The 27,896-nt window shown below is 44.3% G+C and overlaps 1 protein-coding gene across 1 annotated transcript; it reads right to left on the bottom strand.

Moving 5' to 3' along the window:
* Positions 1 to 132: 132 nt before the first annotated feature.
* Positions 133 to 27,896, bottom strand: LOC135517914 (dihydropyrimidinase-related protein 2-like). Its single transcript, XM_064942619.1, has 14 exons — positions 27,612 to 27,896; positions 18,773 to 18,861; positions 18,372 to 18,556; positions 17,621 to 17,785; positions 15,911 to 15,972; positions 15,039 to 15,119; positions 7,601 to 7,669; positions 7,358 to 7,478; positions 7,045 to 7,201; positions 6,735 to 6,876; positions 6,241 to 6,411; positions 5,135 to 5,314; positions 3,264 to 3,435; positions 133 to 2,715 (listed from the first exon to the last, which is right to left on the bottom strand). Exons 1-14 carry the CDS (start codon positions 27,657 to 27,659, stop codon positions 2,624 to 2,626), a joined length of 1,734 nt encoding a protein of 577 aa, XP_064798691.1. The 5' UTR covers positions 27,660 to 27,896; the 3' UTR covers positions 133 to 2,623.

Here is a 27,896-nt window from a genome sequence, read left to right as displayed (position 1 = left end):
TGTGTGCAAAACTGTCAAGAAGGCAAAGGGTGGCTACTTTGAAGAATCTCAAATACAAAATATATTTTGATTCGTTTAACACTTTTTTGGTTACTACATGATTCCATATGTGTTATTTATAGTTGTGATGTCTTCACTATTATTCTACAATGTAGAAAATAGTACAAAGAAAGAAAAACCCTTGAATGAGTAGGTGTCTCCAAACTTTTGACTGTTACTGTATGCATATACACAATTCTGAGATATAGTCATCTGGCTGCATTAGATCATCCAAACTCTGACTAGAATGACTCTTTCACCTGAGTGATTGAACACTAACAAGCAGACATCCCTCCCATCCCCGTCTAATCTCATTCCCTGTAGGTGGTCACACTGAAGTGTCAAACTTTAATTTCCCTGCTATGGATTCCTTATACACAGATACCATTACTACCATGAAAGAGACTCTACCTTCTAAGGGCTTCCTATGAGACCTTAACACAGCCAGGAAAACCAAGGGTCCAAGACACAGCACAGTGCTGGAAGGACATACAGACACCCCTTGTTCTGTGAGTGCATGAGTGCGAGTGCGTGTGTCTAACAGTGTGAGTGTGTCTGTCACAGTGTGAGTGAGTGCGTCTGTCACAGTGTGAGTGAGTGCGTCTGTCACAGTGTGAGTGAGTGCGTCTGTCACAGTGTGAGTGAGTGCGTCTGTCACAGTGTGAGTGTGTTGCTCTGTGTTGAGTCATGGAGAGGAAAAGGCTGCAGAACAGTGACTTTGAGGCCAGGATCTCGCTGACATGCGAGTGAAGGTAGAAAAACAGCTGCCAGACTGATTTGCCTTAATGAAAACCAGACCGTGCAAAACGAAGGGCCATTACCAGCACTCCAAGTCTGAGACCCAATGAGTGGTGCACTGGGACCAGTGTGTGTCCCTTCCCTTACACATGAACACTGCACACTAGTTACATATACATTACTCCATGTCTACTTTCAAGCTCAGATGAATTGTGTTCAGCCTCAGGCCACTTACTTACAGAATGACACCAAATATAAGAACAGTTAAAAACTAAAACATTAGAACATATTAAGCAAGCATGGTTGTTTTTAAAGGAGCACCATCAGGGGAATACGAAATAACAAAATCTGGCACCTTTGTATCGGTTAACATCAGCTATTTTACATTTTTATCTTACCATCATAAGAATAATACAAAATCGAACTATCAGTCCAACTTCTGTGGGTTCAGGCACATAAAGAGTTTAAAAGGAAAATGGGAGTGCATGAATTAAAAAGAGGAGGCCGGGAGCAGAAAGACATTCAGTCTTCTGAATGCACTGGTTGGTACTGGGACATTCTAGAACAGAGGGAGGGATGCTGCCTGCAACACTGTCAATTAAATGGTGTATGAATCTCAAAGATCCCATTACAGTGATAGATCACAATCCCCTTCAGGCGAGGTATATGGGCACATACTGTACTATAGCGTAGCTGAGTACAGAAAAGAGGGTGAGTTGAACGAGGCTATGAAAACTTGGGCATTCCCTAGTATTCGGACAAATCCTCCTTCCTTCGCTGCCGCCCCGTTACACTCCTCCCAACATCCTACATTTGAGTCACATCTCCTCTCATGGGCCGTTAAGTTCCATGATGGCCTCTCCCTGGGAGACGTAATACAGCACTCTATTCACAGCCTGCCAAAACCCCTTCTCCTCTAATCTACTGGACTTTCCTGGCTCACCAGCAGCTTCCAAATATGGACCATGTTTTGTCAGTCCATTTATTCCTTTAAACAAAGCTACTGGTGGGATGACATGAGATGAGCACCAGTGAGAAGTTCCTTTAAGTTTTTCAACAGTGGTTCAGCTTACTACTAATCTCATGCCTCATCCCGTAACCCGGAGGACGAGGATGGCATACTGCCAGCTTTAAACAATAACAATGGACAAGTCAATAAATTGTGTTGATCGTAGCCAGTGCTGTACTGATCTTAACCGTGTGGGAGAGGACGAGCACAGTGGAGGGCAAGGCTGTATAAACAGTAGAGAACAAACACAAACCAGTGAAAAGATCAATATTGAGGAAAGCATAAGCAACTTATCTCTTCCATGTTTGTTCACTACATAATGTTAGCGCAACTAATCTGATGTAGAACATGTTACCCATGTGTCTCCGTACTTCATTTACCCTACATTGAAAATGAAAAAAGACTAACGGAAACAGATTGGACTTCCCCCGTGCAAATGCGACATGCACTGTCTTGACCTTTTGGCCGTGTTAAAACTGCTCAGTCTAGTCTCACTTGATCCCTCTACTATAACATGAACATCAAAAACTAAACTGAATGATACATGGCAGGAAGAAAGTACAGTAGAGAACACTAAATAATACAGTCAAAAGTGCTCAAATAAGGGCTGTTGTTTTCGTCTATTTTTTTCTTCCAATGAGGCAAATCTTTTTTTATAGGCGTCTCCTTTATAGTGGGGTGTCGGGGGAGAGAGAGTGGGGGAGAGATGTACGGAGCGGCAGACGGGGGAAAGAGTTTGAGTAGGGGAGAATTGGTTGGGCTCCTGGTGGAATGGCTCCTAGTCCCTGATGCCCCTCTCCTCAAGCCCTCATTTCCCCTGGTGGCCAATGGGAGGGGTTAACCCAGGCTGGTGATGTTGGCCCTGCCACCAGGTGGCTCCACAATGCGCTGGGTGTTACGCCGAGGAAGGTTGTCATCAACTTGAGCACCTACAAGTACAGAAGAGGAGGAGGAAGTCAATATCACTGTATTATGACATTTTCATTGTTATGAACATATCATAGTTTATCATCAAAACTATGATAGGTATAGGCCTCCCGGGTGGCGCAGTGCCACCAGAGACTCTGGGTTCGAGCCCAGAGCCGGAGCCTGGCTGCGACCGGGAGGCCCATGGGGCGGTGCACAATTGGCCGGGTTAGAGAGGGTTTGGCCGGCAGGGATATCCTTGCCTCATCGCGCACTAGCGACTCCTGTGGCGGGCTAGGTGTATGGTGTTTCCTCCGACACATTGGTGCGGCTGGCTGCGCGCTGTGTTAAGAAGCAGTGTGGCTTGGTTGGGTTTCGGGGGACGCATGGCTCTCGACCTTCACCTCTCCCGAGTCCTTACGGGGGTTAAAGCGATGAGACAAGATAGTAACTACTAACAATTGGATACCACGAAATTGGGGAGAAAAAGGGGGGTAAAAAAAAGATAGGTATAATGTCAGATAGATATCTCTAGTGGATGGATTCATGGATCCACCCCAGTGCTCCTCACCAGATAGGCTGAACCCTGACTGGTGCAGGTTGCGGACAGGTTGGGCGCCGGCTACTGCCTGCTTGGCTGGAGAGTTCTTGGCAGAGGAGGCAGGAGTCGTTTTGGGTGTGGCTGACACTTCACAGACAGGCCCGTCATACAGCCCCCGGGGAACACCCCTTAGCTCAGCCAGCTGGAGAACAGGGAGGAGGCAGAATCAAGACTCAAGATCAAACAACCCGAACCTACTCTGCATGGGTTAAACCCCCCCCAAAAACACCATGAATAAAACTTAAGTCGATCTCAGATCGATTGTCTGCAGGGTGAAATTAAATTACCCTTTCATCTAAATGAACTTCCCCTTTCATGTAAATTAACTTCCCCTTTCATGTAAATTAACCCCACATTTCATGTAAATTAACCTCCCCTTTCATGTAAATTAACCACCCATTTCATGTAAATTAACCTCCCCTTTCATGTAAATTAACCTCCCGTCATGTAAATTAAGTTCCCTTTTCATGTAAAAAGCTTTTAGGGAAAGATGATCATTTTGTACATTAAACTGAGAGTTTGACCAGCTCCAGTCCTTTTCAATTTGATTAAACAATATATATACAGTGGGGCAAAAAGTATTTGGTGGAAAATAAGTATTTGGTCACCTACAAACAAGCAAGATTTCTGGCTCTCACAGACCTGTAACTTCTTCTTTAAGAGGCTCCTCTGTCCTCCACTCGTTACCTGTATTAATGGCACCTGTTTGAACTTGTTATCACTATAAAAGACACCTGTCCACAACCTCAAACAGTCACACTCCAAACTCCACTATGGCCAAGACCAAAGAGCTGTCAAAGGACACCAGAAACAAAATTGTAGACCTGCACCAGGCTGGGAAGACTGAATCTGCAATAGGTAAGCAGCTTGGTTTGAAGAAATCAACTGTGGGGGCAATTATTAGGAAATGGAAGACATACAAGACCACTGATAATCTCCCTCGATCTGGGACTCCACGCAAGATTTCACCCCGTGGGGTCAAAATGATCACAAAACGTTGAGCAAAAATATCAGAACCACGTGGGGGGACCTATTGAATGACCTGCAGAGAGATGGAACCAAAGTAACAAAGCCTACCATCAGTAACACACTACGCCGCCAGGGACTCAAATCCTGCAGTGCCAGACGTGTCCCCCTGCTTAAGCCAGTACATGTCCAGGCCCGTCTGAAGTTTGCTAGAGAGCATTTGGATGATCCAGAAGAAGATTGGGAGAATGTCATATGGTCAGATGAAACCAAAATATAACTTTTTGGTAAAAACTCAACTCGTCGTGTTTGGAGGACAAAGAATGCTGAGTTGCATCAAACGAACACCATACCTACTGTGAAGCATAGGGGTGGAAACATCATGCTTTGGGGCTGTTTTTCTGCAAAGGGACCAGGACGACTGATCCGTGTAAAGGAAAGAATGAATGGGGCCATGTATCGTGAGATTTTGAGTGACAATGTGATTTTCTGTATTTTTTTTCTTCTCATTTTGTCTGTTATGGTTGAAGTGTACCTATGATGAAAATTACAGGCCTCTCTCATCTTTTTAAGTGGGAGAACTTGCACAATTGGTGGCTGACTAAATACTTTTTTGCCCCACTGTATATACCTTAAAAAAGATATAATAACTACTGTACAACCAAAAAATCCATATGATGGAAATCCGTTGCAGTGACAGTACTTTTACCCTGCTACTGACAGCAACTTGTCAGCAAATACCCTCATCTTATGATGAGTCAGTAACTTAACATGATACAGGGTATTTGAAAAGGACACCCACTCCCTTGGAAATAAAACACATCAATGCAAAAGACAGCACACCACGATGACACAGTTCCAAAACAGTGCCTTACCCTGCTGCGGGCCTTTATCCTCTTGTAGACGTAGTCTGAGAAGGGCTTCCTGCCCACGAAGCGGCCGCACCCCTCGGTGGTGTGGAGGTTCCCCTCCTCCAGGACGATCTTACCCTGGCTGATCACTACCAGGGGGGCGCCACGCACCTCCACACCCTCAAAGATGTTGTACTCCACATTCTGGAAGAGTGACGGGGGAGAGAGGAGGAGAGACAGAATGTAGTACAATAGATCATTTTTCTTATGATTCGTGTGAGTTGATTGGTTTTAGTACTAGTGTGGAGGACCTCCCTCCTCCTCCTTCCTTTGCCAGTGAGCTTCTGTTTTATAGTGGGCCAATGTTCAAATCATTAAGTGTCCCCTATGGGTTTTTGAAAAGGATAGATAAATGGCAATTGAAAACCCCTCCTGAGATAGCATCATTGATCACCACAGACCATTGATTTAGCCAGGCAGCGAGGAGCAGAGTTACCAGGCACTTACAAGGATGGTGTGGGCAGTGGAGAGCAGTGTGGAGTGTGACCACCCTCGTAAAAACTACTGGCTGACTAGGACTGAGGTCATGGCCATTTAGTGGGCTCCACAGGGCTTAGAAAAAGCATGAGATCACCAAGAGGCTGGACCACCCATTACACACACACTATGTCTCTCTGAATTACCAATTTTCCCCATGTACATTAGTCAATTTCATGACCAAATGGAAAGAAAGAACACAGAGAGGGAGAGCAATTAGATTGCAAAAGCACACACACACGGACATACACATGCACGCACACTGTGATTTGGCTGCTAACAATCAGAAATGACATGTTCCCGTACTCTGGCAGAGTTTGGGGGTGACATCACTCCTCTGAGTTACCATAAGGCCCACGCCCTAGAGCTGGGGAACCCAACCAATCATATGTGGTCAGGAGTCAGATGACCATAAAAATACCAATATGGTAATTTCATAGAACCATTGCAATTCAACCTCAAGTTCACTTGAATGTTCAAAGTTTAACTATTTAATTTTGGGCAGTTTGTAATACCATATGGCTGGATATACAGTAGACTGCGCTTATCTGAAGATATAATATTTGTGCGTAGTGAGTGTGTGACTGACTGACCGAGTTGTGGCTCTTGGCTGAGATGATCTTGGTGACGTCTGGGTCCCAGAGGACCAGGTCGGCATCAGAGCCCACAGCGATGCGGCCCTTACGGGGGTACAAGTTGAAGATCTTAGCAGCGTTGGTGCTGGTGACCGCCACAAACTGGTTCTCATCCATTTTGCCTGTCACCTGGATGAGCCAGGGGAACACAGAGAATGGGGCAGTTAACTTTGGGAGAAAATCACATTTTTATGGATATAGATGAGTGTGTACGCAATTGTTGTGTGAATATGCAAATTCACACAATGCATACACATTCTACACATGATGTACACTGTACGTTCTACTGTATGTATTATGTACTGTATATGAGTATACTGTATGTTTTATTTATTTATTATTGTTTATTATATATATATATATATATCTATATATATATCTATATATATATATATATTGTGTAGAGCAAATATGATTGTATATATATATATATAAAACATGTAGTCTCTCACCACACACTTGTCCCAGATGAGGGACATTCTCTCCTCAGTGCCGTTGGTACCCTCGGGGATGAGGGTGAAGTCGTCTTTGCCTACGGCGCGCTGGGCAGTGTTAAAGGTGCAGTGGGCACTGCCAGTCACCTGAAGGTCTCCACTGGGGAGGAAGGCACAGGACAAGAGATTAGACTGTGCCACCTGGACTCTGAGTGGGATGATTGTCCTACTTTACCTTGTCACCATGATAACAGTTTACACCATATGAATATGGATATTTGTCCATATGGCCCAATCCAGTGTAATGGTGCTGAGTTAGTGCTCTCACCAGGAGAGCAGGGAGCTGAGATAGTCGGGCGTGGTCGGGTCTGGGCTGAGGGGCGGGGACGTGATGAAGGCGGCGGCCTTGGCCCAGTTCTTGCTCCAATAGTGTGAGCCGTCTGTGCCCAGGCTGGCAGTGATTGGCTCCCCATACACCACCGTGCCTGCAAGGCCAATCAGAAACATTGTGTGATTACAAAATGAATGATGTCATTGACCTATTATGGTGCCTCTCCCTTCTTTTGGCTCACACATGTGCACCTTCCCTTCATCTTTCTGTATGTTTGTACCCTAGCAACAGCCTAGCAACAGTCTCTCACCCTTCTTCCTGGCCTGAGCGATGACATCAGCAGCACTCTTGCTCATCACCTTAGTGACGTAGAGGGGACAGTTGGTCTGATTGGCTACTGTCACAGAACGATTAACAGCCTCTGCCTCCACCTGAAAGACACACCCAGGGTTCAGAGGTCAAGGTGACCATGCAAGGACGCATTTTGAAAATAGAAAGGGAAGATAAAAACAGAGAGGTAAGAACTCTGAGGTCAAATGCTGATGCATTATACCTCTTCAGGACGGCTCAAGACGTGTCCCTCAGGTCCGGTGATGCCCTGCTCCAGGATACGACGCTGCTCCTGAATGGACAGAACAGCTACGCTTTAAAAATGTCCAGTGTTTGATATTATAGATCGGGTTTTGATAGTCCAGTAAATGGTGTATTGTTAGCTGGGCTTTGGCGGTATACTGTATATACCGGGGTATTTGGGAATAGCCACGGGATGGTTTTTCCATACTGTCAATACTGTTGAAAGCCTGTCACCTGTTTGTTTGTAAATAGCACAACGGGATAAAGTGGGTGCAGGTGAACCCAGCTGTGTTGTCCAGCTGTGTATTGACAGGGGTCACGTTTTATTTTGAAAGTCAACAGCGTTTTTTATAGAGTGATCAGGGACGTGCGATAGAGTGCAATAGAGTGATCAGGGACGTGCAACTATAGTTTCCTTCACAAAAAAATACATTAGTGCAACACATTCAGCAGAAAATAGCTTCATTTTCATCAGATGACAACACAAGTGCAAAGCTATTTGGCTGGCAGCCACACAGGTAATTAAGCCTACAATGAAAAACAAGGTACGTTTTGCAAAAACGATGCATGGCCATTATACTTCTAATGTTTATCATAGAAAGAATGTAGCCAGGTACATTTGCTAATGTTTTGCTTGAAGTGAAACTTGGCTACACAGAGAAAAGTACCGGAGAAAAGTAGAATGCCTGTTTGTGAATTCTCATCCGAGTAGAGAAGTGAAACTGAAGCACAACATTTGTCAGATGCCGAGCAGAAATTACAATAAGAAGCATTTTAGATGAGCGCTTACAAAACGCAGCAAGATATTTATTGTGTTTTATCTTTTCTTTCTGCGTGAAAAATGCTGAATTCTGAGTTAACGCGACCCCTAAGTTTAACTTGCTAGTTATCTAAGTAAGTGGCTGAATTAATAAGGTGACGAGGCATCATCTGCCGTGTTTGAGAAGTCAAAGCCCTTTGGATGAGTTATCTGTACAGCTGCCAGTGCTATCTTCATTTCCTTGCTTTTTTTTCTCCTCTCCGTCTACTCCCCCCCTCTTTTCTTCTCTGAGCAGAGCAGGCAGGCCCGTTGCCCTAGCAACTCCAGACTCCACAGACACAGTGTGTATACAAGTACAGTTTGTCCTTTAGACAAGCATGCGTCAAAACTTTGTTCCTTTTGTGGCAACCCGGGGGCCAGCAGGGAGCTACAAGGAAAGAGCAGGTCCTTAGTCAGCTCCAGAGGGCTACAGAGGCCAAGGTGAGTCAGCACCATGGACAGCTCTACAGGCACTGACTGGGGCTGGTGATTCAACACCCATACTACCCAGTCCAGGTGCTGCAACCAATTGGACCTGGAATTGGTCCCACCGTTCCCTCGTTACCCCAAATGGGTATAAGTAGAGGTGCAGTCACTCGGGCGCTTGGGTAGACAGGCAGAGGGTACTCCTAGACCCCAGAAAATCAGCAGTGAGTATGATAAGCACTTCGATCAGACAACAAAAACGATACTAGGTAATGTTTGACTCAACTTTCTCTCTTCCTTTTCTTTGGGCCCAAAGCAAGAGGACCCATTCCCAGACACAACGACTCCCGGCGCAAGTATTGCAACCCTAGACTCATCACTCTCACTCTCTTTTTTATTCATATGGACACTTTAAGCACCATCTGTCAGAGCAGCTCACAGATCACTGCACCTATACATAGCTCATCTGTAAATAGCCCATCCAATCTATCTCATCCCCATACTGTATTTATTTATTTATCTTGCTCCTTTGCACCCCAGTATCTCAAGTTGCACATTCATCTTCTGCACATCCTACCATTCCAGTGTTTAATTGCTATATTGTAATTAATTTACCACCATGGCCTATTTATTGCCTTACCTCTCTTATCCTACCTCATTTGCACATGCTGTATATAGATTTTTTCTACTGTATTATTGACTGTATGTTTGTTTATTCCATGTATAACTCTGTATTGTTGTATGTGTCAAACTGCTTTGCTCTATCTTGGCCAGGTCGCAGTTGTAAATGAGAACTTGTTCTCAACTGGCCTACCTGGTTAAATAAAGGTGAAATTTTTTTTTTAAATGAACACAGACGGTCCGAGGAACAGCCACACTGAACACAGTGACCCACCCATTACATGAGAAGCCTTTCAGATGTATTTCTCCCCTCCCCGTTCCCCCCAACCTTTATTAAAGAACAACTTTTGTTTAAGCACCGGCAAAACAGACTCTCGCTGTCTTATTTATTGTGTGTCCTATTTATTGTCCCCTGGGCTGCCACAATTTGCACAATGTCTCTCGTTCACATTCGCTTGTAAATGTCCAAACTCACGAAAAATTTCACACACACACACACACACACACACACACACACACACGATCTGGATTGACTGTCTTTGCAAATCGCTTATTTTTGTTTTTGCTCGTTAGCATATTTAGCTAGCAACCCCCCTGGAAATTCGGTATTACTTGTGCTAATTTTGATAGCATTCTGTGTTTGTTTGGCGCCCCCTTGTGTACTAAGTCGCCAATATTGAGAAGGTCGGTGTGACAATATCAAATCAACGTTTATTTGTCACGTGCGCCGAATACAACAGGTGTAGTAGACCTTACAGTGAAATGCTTACTTATAGACTCTAACCAACAGCGGAAAAAAGGTATTAGATGAACAATAGGTAAGTAAAGAAATAAAAACAACAGTAAAAAAAACAGTGAAACATAACAGTAGCGAGGCTATATACAGTAGTGAGGCTATATACAGTAGTGAGGCTATATACAGTAGTGAGGCTATATACAGGCACCGGTTATTCGGGCTGATTGAGGTAGTATGAACAATGTGATATGGTTAAAGTGACTATGCATATATGATAAACAGAGAGTAGCAGTAGCGTAAAAGAGGGGTTGGTGGGTGGTGGGACACAGTGCAGATAGCCCAGTTAGCCAATGTGCGGGAGCACTGGTTGGTCGGCCCAATTGAGGTAGTATGTACATGAATGTATAGTTAAAGTGACTATGCATATATGATAAACAGAGAGTAGCAGCAGCGTAAAAGAGGGGTTGGGGGGGGGGGGCACACAATGCAAATAGTCCAGGTAGCCATTTGATTACCTGTTCAGGAGTCTTATGGCTTGGAGGTAAAAACTGTTGAGCTTTTTTGTCCTAGACTTCGCACTCCAGTACCGCTTGCCATGCGGTAGTAGAGAGAACAGTCTATGACTGGGGTAGCTGGGGTCTTTGACAATTTTTAGGGCCTTCCTCTGACACCACCTGGTATAGAGGTCCTGGCTGGCAAGCATCTTAGCCCCAGTGATGTACTGGGGTGTACGCATTACCCTCTGTAGTGGCTTGCGGTCGGAGGCCAAGCAATTGCAGTGATACAACCAGTCAGGATGCTGTCGATGTTGCAGCTGTAGAATCTTTTGAGGATCAGAGGACCCATGCCAAATCTTTTAGGTTTCCTGGGGGGGATTAGGCTTTGTGGTGCCCTCTTCACGACTGTCTTGGTGTGTTTGGACCATTCTAGTTGGTTGGTGATGTGGACACCAAGGTACGTGAAGCTCTCAACCTGCTCCACTACAGCCCTGTTGATGAGAATGGGGGCATGCTGAGGTCCACCTTTTCCTGTAGTCCACAATCAACTCCTTAGACTTAGTTACGTTGAGGGGTAAGTTGTTCTTCTGGCACCACCCGGCCAGGTCTCTGACCTCCTCCCTATAGGCTGTCTCGAGGTTGTTGGTGATCAGGCCTACCATTGTTGTGCCATCAGCAAACTTAATGATGGTGTTGGAGTCGTGCCTGGCCATGCAGTCATGGGTGAACAGGGAGTACAGGAGGGGACTGAGCACACACCCCTGAGGGGCTCCAGTGTTGAAGATCAGCGTGGCAGATGTGTTTCTACCTCCTCTCACCACCTGGGGGCGGCCCATCAGGAAGTTCAGGATCCAGTTGCAGAGGGAGGTGTTTAGTCCCAGGATCCTTAACTTAGTGATGAGCTTTGAGGGTACTATGATGTTGAACCCTGAGCTGTAGTAAATTAATATTATTCTCACATAGAGGTTCCTTTTGTCCAGGTGGGAAAGAGCAGTGTGGAGTGCAATAGAGATTGCATCATCTGTGGATCTGTTGGGGCGGTATACAAATTAGAGTGGGTCTAGGGCAGGGGTGTCAAAGTCAAATGGACGGAGGGCCAAATAAAAAATTTAGCTACAAGCCGAGGGCCGGACTGTTCGAATGTTCATTGAAAAATTTTTAAATGACGCATATAGTCTAGTGAACCTAATTGAACCTACTGAAAACCTAACAAATATATTCCAATATGATCAGATAAATAAAGCAATATTTTCTTATGGCTCTGTCAGTAATCTTTAATTTTCAACAGACACAAAAGACAAATTTCCTTTATATAAAAATCCCCATAACATGAACATTAAATGAAAGAAACCGGTATTCAAGGCACCATCAGTAGCCTATATTTTCTATTTTAGCAAAAGTGGGCTAAATTTACTTCAAAGAAAAAAACAATAATAGCAATTTTCTATCATCCACTCAACTGAAATATTTTTAAAATATAATTGGATTGAAATACAATAAAATAAAGTGCAAAAATCTATTAATCAAAAACAACACTTTGTTTAAGGAGAAGTAACATGCAGTGAAAACAAATATTAAACTTTAACTTTTAAACTTGAACTGAGTAAAAACTCTAAATATGTGATTGCACAGTAATGTTCACTTGTTTGAGGTTGAGGGTGATACTTGGTGGTGTCCCATCTTTTCCACAAGTTCATCAATGTTCGGGGTAAGGCTCTGAGCTGAGGAAATCCTCAGAATTGAGTGGAGGTGTTCAGCAGTAAGTCGACTTCTGTGTGATGTTTTGTTCAGGTTCATCAAAGAAAAAGTTGTTCACACAGGTATGTGCTGCCAAACATAGACAACGTTTGAGCAGCCTGGATGCGCAGCTGGGGCATTGTGTCGGGGAGGAAACGGGCGAACTCCGCAGCACCCACTGCCGCATATTTTGCCCTCAGTGCATCATTGCATTGGAGGTCAATCAACTCCATTTGGAGGTTTGGTGGTGAGCTTTCCACGTCAACAGCAAATGGGTTACCGAGCAGTTCCAACCTGCTTTTTTGTGCTTCAAAGTCAGCAAATCGGCGTCGAAAGTCAGCGGCAAGCATACCTATTTTATCAGCCAACTGTGCGCTCGGGAACGCACTGGTAGAGAGCTTCTCTTTCATGGTCTGGCAGCTGGGAAAGTGGCTCAAATTTTCTTTCCGCATCTGCGTCTCCCACAGAGTCAGTTTGGTTATTGCTCGGTGCGTCACCGTTGCATTGTGGGAAATGTAGTATTGGTGCGTGTAAAAGATCTGCGGGCTGCCGGCTTGCTGCGGTCTGCGGGCCGGTTCTAATAATAAATCAAGATCATCCCAGGGGCCGTAAAAAACCTTCTCGCGGGCCGGATGTGGCCCGCGGGCCTTGACTCTGACATATGTGGTCTAGGGTTTCTGGGATAATGGTGTTGATGTGAGCGATTACAAGCCTTTCGAAGCACTTCATGGCTACGGATGTGAGTGCTACGGTCTGTAGTCATTTAGGCAGGTTGCCTTCGTGTTCTTGGGCACAGGGACTATGGTGGTCTGCTTGAAACATGTTGGTATTACAGACTCAATCAGGGACATGTTGAAAATGTCAGTGAAGACACCTGCCAATTGGTCAGCACATGCCCGGATCATACGTCCTGGTAATCCGTCTGGCCCAGCAGCCTTGTGAATTTTGACCTGTTTAAAGGTCTTACTCACGTCGGCTACGGAGAGCGTGATCACACAGTCGTCCGGAACAACTGATGCTCTCATGCATGCCTCAGTGTTGCTTGCCTCGAAGCAAGCATAGAAGTGATTTAGCTCGTCTGGTAGGCTTGGGTCACTGGGCAGCTTGCGGCTGTGCTTCCCTTTGTAGTCTGTAATAGTTTGCACGCCCTGCCACATCAGACAAGCGTCGGAGCCGGTGTAGTATGATTTAATCTTAGCATTGTATTGACGCTTTGTCTGTTTGATGGTTCGTCGAAGGGCATAGCAGGATTTCTTATAGGCTTCTGGGTTAGAGTCCCGCACTTTGAAAGCGGCAGCTCTACCCTTTAGCTCAGTGCGAATGTTGCCTGTAATCCATGGCTTCTGGTTGGGGTATGTAATATGTACGTACAGTCACTGTGGGGACGAGGTCCTCGATGCACATATTGATAAAGCCAGTGACTGATGTGGTGTACTCCTCAATGCCATCAGAAGAATCCTAGAACATGTTCCAGTCTGTGATAGCAGAACAGTCCTGTAGTTTAGCATCTGCTTCATCTGACCACTTTTTTTATAGACCGAGTCATTGTTGCTTCCTGCTTTAATTTTTGCTTGTAAGCCGGAATCAGGAGGATATAATTGTGGTCGGATTTACCAAATGGAGGGCGAGGGAGAGCTTTGTACGCGTCTCTGTGTGTGGAGTACAGATGATCTAGATTTTTTTTCCTCTGGTTGCACATTTAACATGTTGATAGAAATGAGGTAGAACTGATTTAAGTCTCTGGCTACTAAGCGCGCTGCCTCTGGATGAGCGGTTTCCTGTTTGCCTATTTCCTTATACAGCTGACTGAGTGCGGTCTTAGTGCCAGCATCTGCCTGTGGTAGTAAAGAAACAGCCACGAAAAGTATAGCTGAAAACTCTCTAGGCAGATAGTGTGGTCTGAATTTTATCACAAGATACTCTACTTCAGGCGAGCAAAATCTAGAGACTTCCTTAGATTTCATGCACTGGCTGTTGTTTACGAATATGCACAGACCGCCGCCGCCGCCCCCCAACCCCCCCCCTCCCCGTCTTACCGGAGTGTGCTGTTCCATCTTGCCGGTGCAGTGTAAATCCCGCTAGCTGAATATCCATGTCATCATTCAGCCACGATTCCGTGAAACACAAGATATTACAGTTTTTGATGTCCCGTTGGTAGGATATTCGTGATCGTACTTCATCTAATTTATTGTCCAATGATTGCACGTTGGCGGGTAATATCGATGGTAACGGCAGCTTTCCAACTCGCCTTCTGCGAATCCTTACGAGGCACCCAACTCTGTGTCCTCTATACCTGCGTCTCTTCCTCTTGACAATAACTGAGATGTTGGCCTTGTCGGGAGTTCGGAGAATGTCCTGTGCGTCCTGCTTGTCGAAGAAAAAATACTAACCTGAGGTGAGTGATCGCTGTCCTGTTATCCAGAAGCTCTTTTTTTGCCTTAAGATACGGTTGCAGAAACATTATGTATAAAATAAGTTACAAATAACGCGAAAAGAAATCATAATAGCACAATTGGTTGGGCGCCCGTAAAACTGCTGCCATTTCTTCCGGCGCCATTTTAGAGAGAGAAAACCGCCTTACCCCATTAGCCTCAGGTCTTACCTCAGCCACAATGTCTCCATTCTCAGCATGGACCTGAGCGATGGCCCCCAGGTCCCGGATCACACTGAACACCTCATAGACCTACAGGAAATAACCATGTCAGCAGCCTGAGACAACCACAGATGGGTCATAGAACAGACAAGGTAAAGTTAAATGAGGATACTCTGATAGCTGAGCAAAGTGAACAATAATGCCAATTTCACACCAGGCAAACTCACTCTGAAGGTCTCAAATACAACAGTGGTAGAGGAGAACCTGTTTCTGATGTATGAGCGATGTGTGAGTCTTGTATGAGTCATCTCCCAAAAGCCAGAAATATAATAAAGAGCTACCATAGGTTGCCTTGGGAGACCTGCACAAAATAGAATGAAATGCTCTGGCCAAGCAGCCTGAATGCATTCCTCACACAGGTGCAAAGACCAACGCGGGCCGTTTTCAAAGGAGCCTCCAGTCCAAGATGAATCTGTTTCACAATGAGTCAGACACAAAGACTTGGACTGGTGCATTCTTTCATCATCCCTTACCTCCCACTGGAGACACACACAATTAATGCCTCAACCTCCCCCGCCATCCCTCCTCAACTCAGCCCAGAGCAGGCCATGGGATATGCTGGGTGGGGAGGGCTGGAGAGCTACAGTATATAAAGTCTTACAGTGCATGTAATTGAGCATTCAGTGTGATTTTGTCCCATCACTTTCAACAGTACAGTTAATGTGGTGCAAAAAGAGGTGAATTCCTGTCATACTTTTTTCTTAAAGATGATTTTAACCATTCATGTCCTTTGTGGCATTAGCGATCAATGTGTGTTTCCTGTAAGACAAACAGGGAGGCAACGTTAAAAAAAAGCTACCATATGATAAGGTAAGTCATACCTGAGAGTCAGCAAGCTGGAAAACACCCTTATAAGCCAGATATACAAGGAAAGAGTTGACACCTGAGGAGAGAGAGCACGTGTCAAAGGAAGGTACAGAGAGTTGGGATGAGAAACAAAGAGAGGCGAAGAGACCAGTAACATATGAACATACAGTACACCAGTCAAAAGTTTGGACACACCTTCTCATTCCAGGGTTTTTCTTAAAATAATAGAATGTAGAATAATAGTGAAAACATCAAAACTGAGAAATAACACATATGGAATCATGAAGTAGCCAAAAATGTGTGAAACAAATAAAAAATATATTTGAGATTTGAGATTCTGTCTTGATGACAGCTTTGCAAACTCTTGGCATTCTCTCAACCAGCTTCATAAGGTAGTCACCTGGAATGCATTTCAATTAACAGGTGTGCCTTGTAAAAAGTACATTTGTGGATTTAAGCCAATCAGTTGTGTTGTGACAAGGTAGGGGGGTATACAGAAGAAAGCCCTATTTGTTAAAAGACCAAGTCCATATTATGGCAAGAACAGTGCAAATAAGCAAAGAGAAACGACAGTCCATCATTACTTTAAGACATGAAGGTCAGTCAATCCGGAAATTTCAGAACTTCAAGTTTCTTCAAGTGCAGTCGCAAACCCAGAGTTATATATGCTGCAGAGGGCAAGTTCATTAACGTTACCAGCCTCAGAAATTACAGCCCAAATAAATGCTTCACATTTAAGTAACAGTCATCTCAACATAAACTGTTCTGAGGAGACTGCGTGAATCCGGCCTTCATGGTCGAATTGCTGCAAAGAAACCACTACTAAAAAACACCAATAATAAGAAGAGACTTGCTTGGGCCAAGAAACACGAGCTATGAACATTAGACTGGTGGACATCTGTCCTTTGGTCTGATGAGTATAAATTGTCCAAATTTGAGATTGTTGGTTCCAACCATCCTGTCTTTGTGAGACTAGGTGAACGGATGTGTGGTTCCCACCGTGAAGCATGGAGGAGATGTGATGGTGCTTTGCTGGTGACACTGTAGGTGATGTATTTAGAATTCAAGGCACACTTAACCAGCATGGCTACCACAGCATTCTGCAGCAATACACCATCCCATTTAGTTTGTGCTTAGTGGGAAGATCATTTGTTTTTCAACAGCACAATGACCCAACACACCTCCAGGCTGTGTAAGGGCTATTTGACCAAGAGAGTTATGGAGTGCTGCATCAGATGATCTGGCCTCCACAATCATCTGACCTTAACCCAAGAGATGGTTTGGGATGAGTTGGACAGCAGAGTTTGGAAAAGCAGCCAACAAGTGCTCAGCATATATGGGAACTCCTTCAAGACTGTTGGAAAAGCATTCCTCGTGAGGCTGGTTGAGAAAATTCCAAGAGTGTGCAAAGCTGTCATCAAAGCAAAGGGTGGCAATTTTGAAGAATCTAAAATCTAAAACATATTTTTATATTTGTAACACTTTTTTGACTACTACACGATTCCATGTGTTATTTCATTGTTTTGATGACTTCAGTATTATTCTACAATGTAGAAAATAGTAAAAATAAAGAAAAACCCTTCAATGACTAGGTGTGTCCAAACTTTTGACTGGTACTGTACATGTAGGAAATCTAGCAACCATAAAGAAAGACAAAACATGAACACAACCAATCAAAATGTACTATATCACATTATGAGATGTTAATGTGGATGTGTCTGTACCGTGGTCCTTGACAAGGGCCTCCATGTCCTCCTGGACTCCCTTGTGCCACTCAGTGATGTCCACATGTAGAGAGTAGTCACAGCACGACTTGCTGTCCGCCCACTCACGCCACTGCTCAAAGGCAGACAGCAAACTGACCCCGGGTTCCGGAACCACGTGGTCAACTAGTGGACACACATACATACAATTGTTTAGTAAATTGGTTCATTCTTATTGTTCTGGTCGTATTGATATGCAGTAGGTCAGATTAAAAGCCGAGATCAGGATCTTGCATCATGTTTCATCCACCAGATTGTACTGTACTGCACTGTGACCCAGTAAGCCTCTGTTTCGTGACGTGACCCATTTACAGAGATGACTCTGCAGTGCAGAGCAGCAGGAGTCAGCATTCTGCACGATGTGATAAAGCCACCTTACTCTTCAGAAGTCTGTGTAACTGCTGAGCAGGGAGATAGACCTTTACTTAGGCAGCGAGGATATTCAGTAGAACTCTAGGAACGCTACAGACAGGCCATGCTATTGCTGAGCAATAAGGAGGAGAGTGGATAAACAACTAGAAAAACGTTTTGAACGTCCTCCCTAGTCCACTTTTCACAGCACTCAGCAGCACTTGGTGGCACGCTAGTCTGTAGCAGATGAGACTTTATGGACTCAGGACCTGGTGCTGCCATAGATGGAGCTGGCACTGTGCCCTGCCCATTACTCTTGAGAGGGGGAGGACAGAAAGTGGGTAGGTGGTAGTGTACATACTGATCATGGTAGTGCCCCCTGCCAGAGCGGCGCGGGTGCCCTGGTAGAAGTCGTCCACCGAGGTCATGCCCCGGTCGGGCATCTGGAAGCGTGTGTGCACATCAATGCCCCCTGGCATCAACATGCGCCCGTGGGCATCGATGGTCTTCACCCCACCGGGCACTATCAAGTTCTCGCCAATTTGTCTAGGAGTCAGAGGAAGAGAGATAAAGAGAGAGAAGGGAAATCAAGAGAGAGTGAGAAAGAGAAAAAGAGAGAGTTGTTACAGAGTTATCATTACGACTGCAATTTAGTCTGTAAAAGCAAACAACGACCAGTGTTAAAAGTCTAACGCATGGTAAGGATGGTGCAGAGATAGCTAACCTCTGAGAAGTAGAGCATGTAGTCGTTGTGAAACTCACTTGATATGACCATCCTCCATGTAGATGTCAGCACAGAAGGACTGGTCATCGTTCACGATTATCGCCCCTTTGATCAGGAGACGGTCACTCTACAAGATCATTTAAAAAATATATATTATTAGATGAAGAATTCACTGTGAATCAAGGTAATGTTTCTTTATGTGTCAATTCATCCTGTAAGGGATGGGTTGCCAACTGCCATTCATTCATTCATTCATTTGTTAGTATACACATATCAAGTTCTCTTCATTCTCACAGAGTTAACACAGTGAAGTAAGCGTCCCTTTAGGAAAAGCCTTTAATGTCAGTGTGGGAAAGCAGACACCAGAATGTAACGCACAAAGAACGTCCTGGGCATTTATATGGCCTAATAAAAATGAGGTCATGATGGTGAGTATTGTATTTGGCACCACCGCAGTACCAGACACTTTCTTTACAGGAAGCATCAGCTAACACTGTGTTATTAATATACTAAATACAGACACGTAAAATACTAAAGACAAGCCAAAAGACTTAACCCCCTACATGTCCCTGCCGTCCCATCACCCCCACCACGGTTGGACGTTCCGACTGCCTCTCTGCTAATACAGGAAGGGAGAAAGGGAACGCAGATGTACAGTGTGCTTATTACAGATGGCTGAATACAGCATGTCGTGACCAGGAACAAAATATGGAATATGCATCTTCGAATGGATAATTGACTAGGTAGGATGATACCAGCATGGCTCAAAATGAGGGTGAGGAATGTACTGATGAATCAATGACAAGCAGCAGAGCACGCCACAAGACACGCCCCTCCGTCCTCCTCACTGGGATTCAGACTTCCATACCTCTGTCACCAGGCCTCTTGTTTCTGTGCGAGACTGAGAGAGGGGAGAGCCGGCCCCCTGGCACCTCCCTGTGTTGCCCCAGTGGCGACTGCCTACTCTCCAAAAGTGGAGAGGCACAATTCTGGTCACGAGGCATTTAGCCCCCTCCACAAACAAAGGTTGCTCTGTTTGAGTTTCAGCCTCTAGCGTGTTTCCCTGCTAGAAGCCCTGGGCTCAAGCAGAAATGCTTTCCAATGGGGTTCACAATGCCCCGCCCGAAATGCATTTGAACTAAAGAATAGAAAACTCATCTCTATGACATTGACATGCTTTGGTATATTTTTTCCCCCAACAAAAGTGGTTACTTGTTCCCTGTCAACTGACAAACATTCTATAAAACAAAGACACACGCAGAAACGCACTCGCACACACATTTCTCTCCTCTCTTTCGAACAAACCCCCAAAGAATGTATTATCCGTGATGACTATGTCAGGACATTTTTAATAACTCGTGTGACAGGAGTGATGAACCCAGTCCATTCTCACATCTACATGATTCCATCCTGTTTTAGCAACTGTTCACTGAACAAAAGTCAAGTGGTTGACTATCACTATTTCATTATTTGTCGTGCCATTTCACATAAACAGTGCATTCGGAAAGTATTCAGACCCCTTCCCTTTTTCCACATTTTGTTACGTTACAGCCTTAATCTAAAATGATTTAATAATACCCCATAACGCCAAAGCAAAAACAGGTTTTGAAATTAGTTTTTTTTGCAAATGCATTTAAAAAAGTAAACCTGAAATAACTTATTTACATAAGTATTCAGACCCTTTGCTATGAGACTCGAAATTGAGTTCAGGTGCATCCTGTTCCATTGATCATGCTTGAGATGTTTCTACAATTTGACTGGAGTCCACCTGTGGTAAATTCAATTGATTAGACATGATTTGGAAAGGTACACACATCTACAGTGCCTTGCGAAAGTATTCGGCCCCCTTGAACTTTGCGACCTTTTGCCACATTTCAGGCTTCAAACATAAAGATTTAAAACTGTATTTTTTTGTGAAGAATCAACAAGTGGGACACAATCGTGAAGTGGAACGACATTTATTGGATATTTCAAACTTTTTTAACAAATCAAAAACTGAAAAATTGGGCGTGCAAAATTATTCAGCCCCTTAAGTTAATACTTTGTAGCTTGGGGTATGTCTCTATCAGTTTTGCACATCGAGAGACTGAAATTTTTTCCCATTCCTCCTTGCAAAACAGCTCGAGCTCAGTGAGGTTGGATGGAGAGCATTTGTGAACAGCAGTTTTCAGTTCTTTCCACAGATTCTCGATTGGATTCAGGTCTGGACTTTGACTTGGCCATTCTAACACCTGGATATGTTTATTTTGAAACCATTCCATTGTAGATTTTGCTTTATGTTTTGGATCATTGTCTTGTTGGAAGACAAATATCCGTCCCAGTCTCAGGTCTTTTGCAGACTCCATCAGGTTTTCTTCCAGAATGGTCTTGTATTTGGCTCCATCCATCTTCCCATCAATTTTAACCATCTTCCCTGTCCCTGCTGAAGAAAAGCAGGCCCAAACCATGATGCTGCCACCACCATGCTTGACAGTGGGGATGGTGTGTTCAGGGTGATGGGCTGTGTTGCTTTTACGCCAATCATAACGTTTTGCATTGTTGCCAAAAAGTTCAATTTTGGTTTCATCTGACCAGAGCACCTTCTTCCACATGTTTGGTGTGTCTCCCAGGTGGCTTGTGGCAAACTTTAAACAACACTTTTTATGGATATCTTTAAGAAATGGCTTTCTTCTTGCCACTCTTCCATAAAGGCCAGATTTGTGCAATATACGACTGATTGTTGTCCTATGGACAGAGTCTCCCACCTCAGCTGTAGATCTCTGCAGTTCATCCAGAGTGATCATGGGCCTCTTGGCTGCATCTATGATCAGTCTTCTCCTTGTATGAGCTGAAAGTTTAGAGGGACGGCCAGGTCTTGGTAGATTTGCAGTGGTCTGATACTCCTTCCATTTCAATATTATCGCTTGCACAGTGCTCCTTGGGATGTTTAAAGCTTGGGAATTTTTTTGTATCCAAATCCGGCTTTAAACTTCTTCACAACAGTATCTCGGACCTGCCTGGTTTGTTCCTTGTTCTTCATGATGCTCTCTGCGCTTTTAACGGACTTCTGAGACTATCACAGTGCAGGTGCATTTATACGGAGACTTGATTACACACAGATGGATTGTATTTATCATCATTAGTCATTTAGGTCAACATTGGATCATTCAGAGATCCTCACTGAACTTCTGGAGAGAGTTTGCTGCACTGAAAGTAAAGGGGCTGAATAATTTTGCACGCCCAATTTTTCAGTTTTTGATTTGTTAAAAAAGTTTGAAATATCCAATAAATGTCGTTCCACTTCACGATTGTCTCCCACTTGTTGTTGATTCTTCACAAAAAAATACAGTTTTAAATCTTTATGTTTGAAGCCTGAAATGTGGCAAAAGGTCGCAAAGTTCAAGGGGGCCGAATACTTTCGCAAGGCACTGTATATAAGGTCCCACAGATGACAGTGCATGTCAGAGCAAAAAGCAAGCCATGAGGTCGAAGGAAATGTTCGTAGAGCTCTGAGACATGGTTGTGTCGAGGCATAGACCTGGGGAAGGGTAGCAAAAAATGTCTGCAGCTTTGAAAGTCCCCAAGAACAGTGGCCTCCATCATTCTTAAATGGAAAAAGTTTGGAAGCACCAAGACTCGTCCTAAAGCTGCCCGCCCGGCCAAACTGAGCAAACGGGGGAGAAGGGCCTTGGTCAACCATCTCTGCATCAGTCCACCAATCAGGCCTATATGGTAGAGTGGCCAGGCGGAAGCCACTCCTCAGTAAAAGGCACATGACAGCTCACTTGGAGAGTCTGAATACCTATGTAAATGTAAAATGTAATATTTATAGTGCATTTATAGTGCATATATACACACACACACACACACACACACACACACACACACATTAGCAAAACGGAAAGAAAGGTGACAGAAAAATGTGGTCCTGTGTCAGGATTACAAGTCATTCTCTGTCACTCTTATTAAAGGTCCAATGATAACAACAGTCAAGAGCTTTTAAACTCAATCTACTGTGTTTAGTCTATAAACGTGCATGCCTATTTCATGTTTCTTCTTATTTTAACCTACTTAGCGGTTCTTGTTTTTAAAGAAGCATTTGCAGGTCAAAGTCAGTACCCAATCTGCTTGGCCTGTGATCGTCCATCGGGCATCATGTTTTTAGAGAGAATCTATCTTTTGATTGTTCTGGACCTGAGCCAAACATGACAGTGAACCGGTTCTATCCACACACAAACAGGATATTGACTCAATTAAACAGGGTTTTAACTCTTGGACAAATAATATGCCTAGGGTGTTGGTCAATGTTTAATATCAACAACAGGTAATTCATCTCTGACCAACTAATACAGACCTAATACAACTTATTCAATTGAGATTTAAGTGTAGAAGCCGTTTTCAGAAATTCCCTAAACTGCAAAAACAAATCTGAACCAAGCCCAGTACCAGACTAGAGCCTGGATAGGTTAGAGGTCAATCAGAGATAGACTGATGGATTGATGTTACATTGAACCATCCTCTCTCCACGCTGTGTGGCAGATCAGTCCAATGTATCATGTTTTAGAGGGCTCGAATTAAAGAGTACTGACGTGTAGTTGAAGACGTGACATCAAACGTTAAAATTGAAACCATTAGGCAAAGACGTTATTCACACATTGCATGAAAGCAATAGACAGGGCCCATTTCTACTGGGCCTGAGCAACCTTCCTCGATCGAAGACAAACGCTGTCAAATGAGGTAACCAAGGAACAGCATGTGTTGTTCTCTCCCAGTGGAAAACTCCCAGGGAACATGTGCTGGAGCTGGGGTGGAGAAGCATCAAGCACGCCTAATCCAAATAGTTACTGATCCAATAGTTTCTTTCCAGTGGATGGGTGAACAGGAAACCGCCCTCAGGCCCCGTCAGCTCTATGTCTCCTGGATCTGGAATAGCCACAGTCCCCCTGATCAAAGACTGCAGGTGCTGCTGGGTGGCTGTCTGGTTTAAGACACACAGACTATGACTGCTACTGTACAGACGCTCCAATTTAGAAGCATGGATTTTGTTGAGCCAACCATCTGTACTGTGTAGCGGCCGCCGGATCCTCTTAAAAGAAAAAGGAAACCTTGCTTGTCAGAGTGAAATCCCAGGTTGCACTGGGGCACCATTCCTTCCCCTATCTTCCTGTGCCCAGCTGCTGAAGTGGACATAAATAAACACTATCTCACATTGGAGGGTTTATGAATGGGGATATGCTGGATTATATCTCACAGCGTAGAAGGGAAAAAAAGTGTTCTTGGCAGGCAGTCAGTGTCCCTTAGAACTAAGAGAGTGCTTTGTGTAATGTGTGAACACAGAATTCCCCAGGCCACAGTGCATAATGGGATTACTGTGGGAGAATGGCGGGCTGGAGATGAGCAGCGCCAGGCTGGACTGTCTTTAGTAACAGAGACTGATCTAACAGGAAGATACAGGGGCCGTGTCTGAAATCTGGCTTGCCTACTGCTTACTTCAATTGCATACTGTGTACTAATCGTACTAACTACATACTATTTAGAACATACCGTTTAGTAAAAACGAATGCAGTACACAGAAATATCAATACTAGTCTCATCCATACTGTGAAGGTGTCATATAATGTGCAATTGCATGGAATCCCACCATTTGTTCATTTTGGTAGATTGCATCCCCTTGTCTGATTATCAGCGGTAGACAAAAACACGCGAGTCTCGAAAGACGATTCTCTTCCTCAATAATGTGCAGCGAACTCTACTAAATTAAAAGCCGAAATGAGTATGAAATCATGGCATTTAAGGCATACTGAATTTCACGTTCTATATACTGTAACTTGTATTTTCGCATACCCAAAATGCATGCTATTTAGAATGCTGCTAGGGGTATTCGGACACGGCCAGAGGCTTCTGGATAAAATGGCATCCACAGTGGCCCTATCCCAGGTATTCCACTGACTCCTGAACTCTTGACCCCAGAGCCTGGGAACAACAGGAAGACCTCTCTCATTAAAGTATTCATGATATGTCCGTCCTGCAGTTAAGTCCATCAGTTTTATACAGGAACCCTTTAGAGTCCTCCCCTTAAATAACAATAAATCCAAAAATCTATTTCTGTTTCCACATTTTCCAATGGTAACTTTGAGTGAGTGAGTGTGTGACAGTAAATGAACCTAATCATATTCATGAGAGAGTTGGATGAGTCATCTTTTGAATGCAGCCCCAGGTGGTGATTTTAGGATGACATTCATATTTGATGAGGCGTCTCTGAGGTGTGCTGCTTCCTAGTCTGCAGCTGACCACTCCAGCTGGTGACGACAGCCTCGTACTGCAGCCTGCCTGTTGCCCTTTGACTTTCCAATCTCAACAACTGTGTGTGTGTGTGTGTGTGTGTGTGTGTGTGTGTGTGTGTGTGTGTGTGTGTGTGTGTGTGTGTGTACGCCTATGTTTCTGTGGGGGGGTGTTTGTCATAATCACCCAACCAAAAAAAATCACAATTGACTTAACATGAAAGACAGAAAGTAGCATACAAGCACATTCTTTGTGTGTATCTATAGTGTTCGTGTGTTTGGTTATGCAGTGAATAGTTTTAGTATGTTAGATTGACTGTACTTTGTTCTTACTCTCTCAGTTTCTCTTTCATTCATCTCTCTCTATCTGCCCTCATGTTCTCTTTCCCCTGGTAGAGTATATGTTCTATATCTGAGTTAGCTGTTAGGGCTACTATGGCGCCTGATCCTCTGATCTAACACTTACTGTTAGCCTCTTCAGGGAATCTACTCCAGAACTGGGTGAAGACAGAGCAAAGCCTGGAGTGTGAAGATGATAAACTGATCTAAAACCGCAAACACATTCATACACATATGATATACACATAGATATACATCTACCTTGAAACAGTGACGACACTCCCTGGCTTGCTGATCCTGTGTTATGATACTTGATAAATGCATGAAATAACAAGGATATGACCTGGATAAGCAGAAGATTGTTGGACTGTACGGGGAAGGGGATTGTTTGGTTCCATAAATGTGTGTGTGACAGGCTGTCTACATGGCAGGCAGACAACACAGTGTGCTCACTGCTCCCTGCCACAGGGGTGTGGCACACGTACACACAACTGCGGTTGCTCCCTTGGTAGTGCATTCTGTCACCCTTGGTACTGCACTCGCAGTCACCCTTGGTACTGCACTCGCAGTCACCCTTGGCACTGCACTCTCAATCACCCCTGTTTATCTGTCTGTCTATCCATTTTGCTCTTTCATCTCTTGCAGTCTGAAATATGGGCTACTTTAGGCGTACCTCTATTCTTTCTCTGTCTCTCCCGTCATCCTCATGTTGGACAATGGCTGAGTTTAGCAACAGGAGTTCAGAGAGGGATGAGGACAGCTCAGTAAAGGGCCAGAGCACCGCAGAATGATAGTGTGTGTGTGTGACTATGTGAATAGATCATAAGGTGGGGTATCCCTAGCCTGCTCCCTTCACCGGGTCATGGCTGGTGGCTGCCGTATTCATATGAGCAGGCTGTGGGATGTGACAGGGTTTAGGCCAAACCTGCATCAGTTTTGTCAGACCCAGCCAGCCTGACAGCCTGCTGGAGTAACCAACCGGGATGCCAGCCAAAGCCCCTTTCAAATTGCTTTCTTTGTCCACAAAAAAAGCTCACATGCACACGCAATGAGGAGAGAGGCACTTTTCCAATAAAAGCTTAGACTGTTATAGATCTTCAGGACATCCATTACATGGAGAAGTAGGCCTATGGTCTTAAGACAAAGGCCAAAAGGTGTTTTTCAAATGTGTATTGAAGCATAGGTTCATTGCAATGAGGTTGGGAAGCATGAATGTTGAATTAATAGTTGGGGGGTTCATATAGACCACTGGAGACGAAAACCTATAAATGATGCAGTTCAGCAATATAAATATGGAAAGAAATGCGGGAGACTATAGTCGTTTTTGCCCCTTTCCCTTCATTAGTGTGGAGGCTGAGAGACACCGCAGGAAACTGGAGCCTCTGCCGCCCCCTTTCATTCTTCTTCTCTTGTCATTATCCTATGATTTTCTCTCCTCGCCATGATTTAAAATATCTTGGGCGAGACATAGTTCCTGCCTCGCACAGAGTCACACAAAATCCGTAAACAATATCGGGTTATATGTCCTAAACCCGCCTATATATAAATAACAATTTTACCAAATTCACCGGAGTTGGAATTGTCCAGAAAAACTAATCCGACATTGCAGCGGATGGGCACAGGCGAGAAAGCTAATGCATTTGCTCCACCCGTTGGCGAACGGTGATAACAGGCCAGATACCGTTCTCTGACAAAGAACATCGGCATGGAAATGTCGCCTATAATGCCGGTCCGCGAAACCACAGCCGTGCTACTGAATTAATTTTACATGTGGAAATGATTCAAGGACAACATTGATTTCAAGGAGAGTCTTACAAGAGCCAAATGTGATTTGGCCTATCCAAAGTTGGACAGCTAGCCTCAGGCTCTCATCTTGTCAAATAAAGACAATTGAGATAAATTAAGTCCTTGAAAGACAGCCTATGCTCTGAACGATCACGCGTGTTGACCCGATAAGCCAAACTGTAATAGCCCATTTTAGCCCATTGTCATTTGAAAGATAATTTCTTTACATAGTCTCAAAAATGTGGCCTCTCCATGTTAATCCTAAAGACCCCGTTAATTACACCAAGAGCTGGTGCAGAATGCATTTCACAGTTTATGCAAACAGGTCGTTCACCTTTGAGATGTAGCCTAAAGCTACCCGAGAGAGCTTCAACTAATTCGGATCACAAGCCTCATTTTAACGATGCACATCTTTGCCTGATTTTGTGAACGGATAGTTGTAGCAATACATGCACAATGTTCAATGGAATGAATACATGTTTTCCTAACTCACTGTAATGCGGGGAATGTTCTTCTTGCCCTGATAGCCTTGCCCAGACATCTTCTCTGTTCTGCTCTTGCTGCGCTTAATGGACCGCTATCAATGGAATGGGTGTTCAGAATAGTGCGGTTTGCCGGGTGGATAAGGCCGGTGTGGAATAGGCAAGGAAGTTAGCAGCAAAGAGAGTGTACAATTCCAAACGGAGTCGTGCGTCCTGAAGCGGGAGGCCACCGCTCGCAGAATCTAGGGAAAGAACCGCAGCTCCAAATCACGTCCTCTCTCTCTCTCCTGTTCTCC

This window comes from Oncorhynchus masou, chromosome 28 (assembly GCF_036934945.1).
Source record: "Oncorhynchus masou masou isolate Uvic2021 chromosome 28, UVic_Omas_1.1, whole genome shotgun sequence".
In the NCBI taxonomy this organism is placed as follows: domain Eukaryota; kingdom Metazoa; phylum Chordata; class Actinopteri; order Salmoniformes; family Salmonidae; genus Oncorhynchus; species Oncorhynchus masou.
The sequence above is the reverse complement of the archived record's forward strand: the minus strand, read 5'-3'. Positions and strand labels throughout refer to the sequence as shown.